The 9,043-nt window shown below is 37.6% G+C and overlaps 1 protein-coding gene across 2 annotated transcripts; it reads left to right on the top strand.

Annotated features, from left to right (window-relative positions):
• Positions 1–2,234: 2,234 nt before the first annotated feature.
• LOC141606755 (membrane steroid-binding protein 2-like) lies at positions 2,235–8,695 on the top strand. 2 transcript variants are annotated; one of them, XM_074426035.1, is made up of 8 exons: positions 2,235–2,335; positions 2,839–3,036; positions 3,324–3,466; positions 3,555–3,599; positions 3,814–3,940; positions 4,562–4,766; positions 7,713–7,933; positions 8,246–8,695. In XM_074426035.1, the coding sequence occupies exons 5-8, from the start codon at positions 3,919–3,921 to the stop codon at positions 8,338–8,340; spliced, it is 543 nt and encodes a 180-aa protein (XP_074282136.1). In that variant the 5' UTR covers positions 2,235–2,335; positions 2,839–3,036; positions 3,324–3,466; positions 3,555–3,599; positions 3,814–3,918; the 3' UTR covers positions 8,341–8,695. The 2 variants fall into 2 exon arrangements, with proteins under 2 accessions (XP_074282136.1, XP_074282135.1); XM_074426034.1 differs by lacking the exons at positions 2,235–2,335; positions 2,839–3,036; positions 3,324–3,466; positions 3,555–3,599; positions 3,814–3,940 and having other exon boundaries at positions 4,149–4,766.
• The last annotated feature ends 348 nt before the right edge of the window (positions 8,696–9,043 follow it).

The raw sequence follows: 9,043 nt of genomic DNA, 5'->3' as shown, positions 1-9,043 counted from the left end.
GTACGCTTGGCACAAAGCCAAGCCCTCAGTTTGCTCATTGTTGCAGGAGAGGCCGAGGAGAGCAGTCAAGGCTAGAAGAGGCATTATTCGACAAAGCTAGCGTGGTAAACAAACCTACTTCGGAATTCATACCCGGAACATCAATCGTTGCAACAGTTGAACGTCAATCAACGCAACAGTGACCAAGCGTCTTCAACACGCCCCTTCATATCTCTTTGCCTATTCATCTTCCTCAACAAATTTCTAAGTATCTGTTATCCGCCGGCCACATGATCAACCAAGCTAGGTAGCACCGGCCGGGGGCAATCAAAAACAACCGGCACTCTCAACCCAGGTCTCGGCCAGCGTCACTTTCTTTTCCACATCGGATGCCCTTTACACATCCATGTGGAGGGGGGATATGGTACGGCCTAAGCAGGACCAAGCCGAGGTAGAAGAGGCCGGGGCAGAAATTTTTTCAAACTTGCGCAGAATACGCTCAACACTCATCGAAGGTCCATACCACGGCATAGACTACGCTGGGGGCAAATTGACGGGGCATATTCTGCACCCGCTGACCAAGTCAACATATTGAGCAAGGTCAAAGATATCCACAGCAAGTCAACGACTTAGACAGCCTAACCGACGCAGCCCGTCGGCCTGTCTCTTGGGTCTCGGCTAGGGCAACTAGCCAGCCGGGGCACACATCCGCGAACTCATATCCAGGACCCCTCGGCGGCGAGTCAACAGGGCCCGCCGGCCTGCCATGGGTCCCTCGGCCGAGGGTAGATCAGTCTTTCCACCTGCTAGCCACTTGGCCACTTGGCCACTACGTGACAAAAGGTGAAAGTCTATAAATACTCCTCAACCCTCATTGAGAAAAGGATCCACAATTTAACCTAAACACCTCATAATTTGGTAATATCTTCCTTATCTCTCTACAATATATACTTTGCCAAGTAACATACGACTTAATCCTTTTAAGTTTACTGACTTGAGCGTCGGAGTGAGTTCGCTCGGTCCAAAGCCGAGCCCTCAGTTTGTTCATTATTTCAGGAGACCGAAAGGAGGATTCAATCAAAGACGTCATTCTACAAGCAGAGGTGGTAACAAATAACTGCTCTGGAATTACACCCGGAACAAGACTTTTATAGATTATTGGTAGTCTTGAGTAAGTCTTGTCTTAAGACTTACCAAAGTTTTATCTCAAGACTACCAATAATCTTACCCTTAGATTGTCATTTAGTCAACAGATAAAACCCCTAGTTCCAAACTTCCAATACCTACTCCCTCCGCCTCAACTCGGAGTCATTTATTTGCATTTGGTTTTAATACAAAGACTAAGAAAAAAAGAGGGGACAATTGTGATGGTTTTTAGTGGAGCACCATAATAGATGTGTATGATCAAATTATCCATAAAAAAATCTTCCTAATATAAAAAGGTAAACAATTGAATAAGACATCCTAAAATTGAATAGGTATAAGTAAACAAACGATTGCAAGGGAGTATACACAAAAAAAGCAACAATCGCGAAACACTCAAAAGTACCTCAAGCAAAACTAGAGGGACGAAGTTCCGGAAAAAAAACTAGGTCAACCAGAAAATAGCCATTCCAATAATATCTTCAGGAAGAATAGTATGACTAAAATACCACCTTATATACAAGAATAAGCGTTAGTAGATCTAACAAAATTGACCGGGATGCGACATCCGACCTAAGGAGCCGAGCATGACCCAAACAAGTCTGACCCGATCCATATGTTTATTATGCAAAACTGTATTATTCATAAATAACTTGAGAGTAATAGACGCGAAAAAGACCGAACTCGAAATAACTCGACCAGGCCAAATCTAATCCAAATTCTTACAAATTTGAAAGTGACCAACCCATATCTAACTGGGTTAATCCGTTTGTCAGGTCTAATCGTTTGTAAATGTAATTTTAAGTTCAGCAACTCTCCTATAGGACCGTCCTATACCATAGGACTGACTCAAAAGGAGAGAAGCCCAAAACTAACACTTAATTTAATTTATATTTTATTTTATTTTAACAACACGACATTTTATAATAAAAACTAACATATTTTAATCTACAAGTTATTAATACAAAACTCCAGGTTATCAAAATAAAATAATTTTTTTACAAGTTTATTAACTAATTTTTTTGGGCTTTTGATTATTTGATTGAAAAGGTAAATTATAAGTTAATTGTTTGGGCTTTTGGATTATGGGCTGGTCCAAGGGTCCAAAAATTGCGGCCCAAAATAAATACTCCTTGTTCGCGCGAATTTCAAAAGTGCCTCAACCAAATCAACGACTATCTTGTTCGCCGATTTTAATCAATCAATCATTTTGGTATGTTTTTGCAATTTTCTCTCTTTAGTTTCTCGATTATCAGTTAATTAATTGTTCTTTCAGTTAGGTTTTATTGATTTAGCTCATAATCTATGTTTTTGTGTAATTGTTAATTGTTCAGTTAGGGTTTCTTCTCGATTATTAATTGTTCAGTTAGGGTTTCTTGATGTAGTTTATAATCTAGGATTTTTTGTAATTATTAGTAATTGTTCAGTTAGGGTTTCTTGATTGAGTTCATTATTTGAGTAATTTGAATTCCGATAACTGAATAGGATGGGAAAGTTGGTGAGTGTTGGGCATCAATACGGGGGAAGTCGGGGAACTTACCCTTTAACCCCCAATTCTTATTACTGGAAGGAGGCCCAGATTATGGCTAAACAAATCTCGGAAACGCATAAAGACAAAGATGGTTTGTTCAGTTTAATTCATGATTATATTTTGTTGTTGTTTTGGTGGCGGATTTTGAAAAAAAATGAAAACTTGCTTTTGTTTGAAAATTACAGAATAGCCCCCCTCGTGGGCCGGTACGCCTTCTAAAAGCTGGTTATTATAGTGTTGAAGGGGTTAATGTTCATGATCACCTTTCGTGTTAAAGGAGTTGACGGTGTCAGCGTGGCCTACAGTCCTGCACTGCTCAAGTCTGGCTAAAATTTGCCAGAAGAGCTTTAAAGTCCTTTCTTTTGACAAAGTTCCTGGCTCAGGTTTGTTGCAATTTAGCGGTCTCGATTGTTCATCATCACCTCTCGTTCTTTTTTTATTATTAAACTAATGCTTCAAATTTTAGAATGAAATGTGATCTTCATTCTATTAGCCTATACTGTTTGGGTTACAAATGTTCTTACCTATTATCGCGTGGGGGGATGCTAAAGCCTTTTTTGTTGCAATTTTTCGCATCTACAATCTATTGTTAAGCAATACTTAAGCGTGTTTGTTCACTTGTTGTGCGTGAAACTGTTGTTTTGAAGCCTTTGATATTTGTTGCTTGTAGAGAGAAAACCGAAAAATTTGGAGGTTGATGGCAGCAACAATCTGATATAAGGTATCTACCAAGAAGATGAGGAAGGAGGGAGTTGATGTTTTCTAGGGGCTAAGCTCACCAGTTCTGATCGCTAGTTCTGAATTAGATTTGGGGTTAGTTACTTGTCTTTCGATTTTTTGAAGAAAGATTAATAATGTTTTACTTCATATTACGCACTCATCATGCTTTCTATTTTAACAGAAAAGATTCTGGCAGACTTCGAACCTGTGCCTTCTACATTTTGCTGTATGTGATTTACTTGAATGTCGTGTTATTGCATCCCTTCTGCAAATAAAGTAAAGTACTCCCTCCGTCTCAATCATTTGTTTACCTTTGAATAGAATATCACTCACAAAGAATATAAAAGGTAAACAAATGACCGAGACAAAAGGAAGTATTATTTTTCATGTTTTTTTTTTGGAGTGAACTTCAATATGTTTTTGTCAATTTAACCTTGAAGGGAGCAAATAAGGAGCCAGAGGAGCTGGAATATTCCACGGTTAGTAATGTTAACAGCCAAATAATTTTTCATCTTCTATCAGGCGAAGAAGTGTGCTTCTACTATATGGAAAGAGCTTCCAGAATCTGTAAGTATTTCTGATGCACCTTTATTGAAACACTTGGAAACGTGAGTATTTTGGATGCCTGACCTACTGTTTCTACCTTATTTTCTAATGTGAATTTACTACATTTCGAAGAATTGAAATTTGAGGACCTAATGCTATTATATCTCCATTTTAATGACTAGGCTAAGACATATTTACATACCTAACATGAATTAAACATTTCGTACTAAATTTATGCTAATAACTTCCCAAAATTGTCAGAAAAATCCACCATTCCAATTAATATAGTCCATTAATTTAGAAATTAATCAACAAAAAAATCTGGAAAATTGTGAAACAAATCTCTAGTACCTGAAACACATCTAAACTCACCAACCCCAACCAATTTTCTCTACTATTAATCAACACAAATTCTTGTTTAAGATGGTATATCCGCCGTAAACTTAAAACGGGATCAATCAATTCAACTACACAATAAAAGATTGAATTTGAACCCAAAACCCACAAAGCACAAATCTTTCACCCAAAAAATGGCCTTAGAACTATGGGAAACACTGAAAGTTGAAATAACAGTATACACAGGATTATGTCCTGCAACATTTTTCACTGTAGTAGCATTAAGTTTAGCTTTTTACCATGCAGTTTTTGGGTTATTTCGATCATCATCAAGTTCATCATCTTATGATCAACAGTCCAGATCTTCTGATGAAGAAATGAAACCGTTACCTCCACCTGTACAGTTAGGCGAGATTACTGAAGAAGAGTTGAAACAGTATGATGGGTCTGATAATGATAAACCTTTGCTTATGGCTATTAAAGGTCTGATCTATGATGTTTCTCAAAGCAGGTTTGTGTCTTTTTATGTGCCTTTTTTTCCAGTTTACGACTCGCTACATTGGTTGCGCTTCTTTTTATTGTGAAGTTTGACTCATTTGATGCAATTCTCAATGTAATTTTTATCATAGGTCACTTAGAAACCGTCTCTATGTATTGCTAACATAAGAGTAAGGCTGCGTATATCCGACCCCATTGCCCGGAATTTTAGTCAGTATTTGGGATTTCAATTTTCTTGGTGCTAGTTTGTTACTGTAATTGTTAAATTGAACTGGGTATTCATTTCTTTTCACATGTATTTTGTTGGTTTTTTGGATGTTTGTTTATACCATGTATCAAATGGTGAATTTGTCAGTTTCTAATTTCTAATTTCTAATGTTAGCAAAGTTTGCGTCTTGATGATGTAGTTTGTTTTGATGGATAAATTATTGTTGATGTTCAAGCTCTGCAACATAGTGTACCTTTGTCCTTTCGCTTTTATTATTTTTCTGCTTGGTATTTAGGATTAGTTGGTTTTAGGAGGCTGGAAAGTTTTGAGCTTTTCTCAATTTTGTAAGTGGCAATCAATGTAGCTCTCGACGTATTTTCATCCTGGGTATTTGGAAACAGTCAAATAGTCTCTTTGTGTTGTTAACTTAGGGTAAGTCCGTGTACATCTAACCTCCTACCCCGTAATTTGCAGGAACCCCTTGAGGCACTGGGATAATGTAGTGGATGTTGTTTACCGCTCTGATAGTTTTAGTCAGTATCTGGGGTTTTAATTTTAAGTTTTCTTGGAGTGAAATATTAAATCATAGTATCTGATAGATTGTGTCTATTTGCTAGTAGTGCTAGTCTGTGTTACTCAGACACGCCGACACGTATCGGCGTGTTGGACACAGCTATTTGGGGTGAATTTTCCTGTTTTGTGGTCTAAATTTAAGTGTTGAAGTGTCGTGTCATGTCGGACACCGACACATGTCTGACACGCGACACGGCAGTTAAGTGAAGTGTCGGAGTAACATAGGTGCTAGTTTGTTACCGTAATCAATCGTTAAATTGAACTGGTATTCAATTCTTTTGACTTGTATTTTGTTCGTTTTTTTTTGGATTTATGGCTTTACCATGTACTCCGTATCAAATACAGTAGTGAATTTGTCAATTACTGATGTTAGCAAAGTTTGAGTCTTGATTACGTAATTTGTTTTGAGACAAATTATTGTTGGTGTCCAAGCTCTGAAACATAGTATTCCTTTGTCCTTTCGCTTCTATTCTTTTTCTCCTTAATTATTTGTATTAGTTGACTTTAGATGGCTGGAAAGCTTTTCACTTTTCACTTTTCTGTAATTTATGGATAATTTTATGTTTTCAGGAGTTCAATAGTTTCGGCATTAATGGCCTTGCAGTATGCAAGTGGCCGTTGTCTGTCTTCGATCTGTTAAATATGGGTGTTTGATAATTTACTCGTAACTGTGAGTCTTGTAGTCTGTAGTACAACTATTGTTTTCACTTGACCTTTTTTCTAGCATTTTGTCTGACTTCTGAGCTCTGTACGGGTCGTTATCGTGGAGTGCATGCATCTTCCTAAGACATTAACAATAACCCTGCTGATAACAAGGATGATTTGGGTCCGTTCAGAGTTTAGTCCCATGCAACGGTCTCAAATGAGAAATGTTATTTTCCAAGCCTCTTTATGATAGATGAACCATCTCAACCAAAGCCTTAAGGTGATGGTTGAAGCCCAACTATTATAAATATTCCTATTACGCTCCCTCACTCAAATGCCCGTTGGGCTTGAAGAGTGGTTAGTTGGAGCCGGGTTTCCACTTCGAGTTTTTGAGGAGTTTTGAGGTTGCCAGGATTTGAACCCGTGACCTTCGGTCACACTGGCTCTGATACCATGATAGATGAACCATCTCAACCAAAGCCTTAAGGTGATGGTTGAAGCCCAACTATTATAAATATTCCTATTACTTTACGGTAGTTATTATGAAGATATTCTGTTTGCTGATACATCATAAGCTTACTATTCTAAAGCTTTATTGTATGACCCTTTTAATTTCCTTCTGCAATGCTTGTGAAGAAATCTTCCGCACATCTGGTTCAAGCAAGAGTTAGACTAGTAGCAGTATCTTGCCTGTTGGCACTTGGTTTACATGAACCGTGACTCCCTGAGCATCACCCCTTGGTGTCCTTTTATTTATTATCTCTATTACTTAATCGAAAAAGTTGGCACTTGGCCGCTGCCACTACAACAGCGCACGAGAGGGTAAAACCTTTCTGATAATAATATGGTGCACCTCTTAGAGTCTTACTCCCTTTGTTTCCGAAATACCTTTCAAAAATTGTACGCAGTACTATTTAAGGAGTAAAAAACATGAATACGCGTCCAAATACATATACTCAGGTTAAGAAAGGGTTAGTGCCTAGTAGGACAAGTGTAGGCCTGTAGGGTATTTAAGTAGTTTTAGCAAAAAAGTATTAGGACAGTAATGAGAATAAGAGATTGTAAAAATTATGAAAAATACTGAAATATAGAAGGTATTTGGGTATTTCCGAAACAAGCGAAATAATGAAAAATAGAAGGTATTTCTCAAACACGGAGTACTAATTACTGATTTGTTCTTGTTTACAGCTCATTTATGCTTTACTTTTGTATTTTTTTTATGTCTTATATGATGGAATTTATAAAGATTTGACAAGTTACATCTTTTTCTGAGTTCACTTTGCTGCAAGGGGGCCTCTTGTTAGTGGTAGATGTTTTTAGTTTATCTCTGTCCCGAAAAGTTTGTGAGAGGTGTCATACTCTTTATAGTACTATGCTGTCTATACCAGTTTACCATGATGTAATATCAGAAGGTTCCGATTTTATAAAACGCAAAATGGACGTCTCTGTTTAGCACATGTATATTAAGGTTGATGTTATACTCTTAAGCTCCTCTATGCCCTAATTTACGTTGTCATATTGTTCGATTTGCAGAATGTTTTATGGCCCAGGTGGACCGTACGCGTTGTTTGCAGGCAAAGATGCTAGCAGAGCTCTCGCCAAGATGTCATTTGAAGATAAAGATTTGACCGGTGATATCTCTGGTCTCGGTCCTTTTGAACTTGAAGCCTTACAAGACTGGGAATACAAGTTCATGAGTAAATATGTTAAGGTTGGAACTATTAAGAGCAATCTTCATAATAAATCGTCTTCTGGTGAGCCTTCTGAAGCTGCTAAAGCTACTGACAGTGAAGTTCCGAAACAAGACACTTGAAACATCTTCACCTAGTGACGCCGACTAGCAAGAAAAGTAGTTAGTTTAGTTCTATTGTTGAAGGAAAATGCTTAGCAAAGGTTTTGGGTTAATATTCTGGTGATGCATCGGGACCGTCACATGTACCATGTTTGTAAATGAACATGCATGTATGTTGACTCCATTAAATAAATTTTGATGGGGAATACACCTATGATGTTTGTGATTTCTCTATATAATTCCTGATACTGATGCCTCTACTCTGAACATACAGGGATGATGGATACAAATCGCGAAACTCTACCTAACCTGATGATGACCTTACCTAAGCTTGAGTTGACCGAAGGACGATATTTTTGCCTGACTTGAATCCATCTCGAGTAACCCAAATTCCTGCTCTAAATTTCTGTGAGCCTGTCTGGTTTTATCACTTAAACCAATCAGTTGATCATCGACATTGATGCAAACGGAATGACCTCTTTCCGGCAGAACCGCTACAATTTTACAGTTGTACCGATATATGAAGTTGGCTACTGATGCCTGATGTTAGTGACTAATATAGTTCTTGGGTTATGTCAAACAAGACCTAAACCTAGCAACGGTCACATATAATGACTATTTGGTAACTCTGTCACTTCTGTCAGTTTAAAACCTTTGCTTCAATTATCTAACTTTAAGTTACAGCATATCACCAATTCACCAGTGCATAAACTGATAAAATACATGTGCTTACATAGTAAAGAAATCTTATGAACTTTACATCAAATAGTCATTTTACCCATGAACTGTCCCATAGTACATCTATTTCTAGTCCCTTCTTTTTTTGTACCATTTATAAGTATACAAGGTTGCCACTCTTGCCAATAATTTCACACTTTGGTCACTTTAGTCTTTACCAGCCGAACTAACTGACATCTGGTGTAATGAATTATGCAACTTTTGACTTAATAATCTATTAGCACGTTCCTTGATTACTCTGTTAAGATTAAGACATCATCTTGTATTTACAAGAATACAAGGTTGTCAGTCTTGCCAATAATTTCACACTTCGATCACTCAACAGTCTTACGTC

The sequence above is a fragment of the Silene latifolia genome, chromosome 10 (genome assembly GCF_048544455.1).
Source record: "Silene latifolia isolate original U9 population chromosome 10, ASM4854445v1, whole genome shotgun sequence".
Classification (NCBI taxonomy): domain Eukaryota; kingdom Viridiplantae; phylum Streptophyta; class Magnoliopsida; order Caryophyllales; family Caryophyllaceae; genus Silene; species Silene latifolia.
This window is presented reverse-complemented; position numbering and strand designations above follow the sequence as displayed.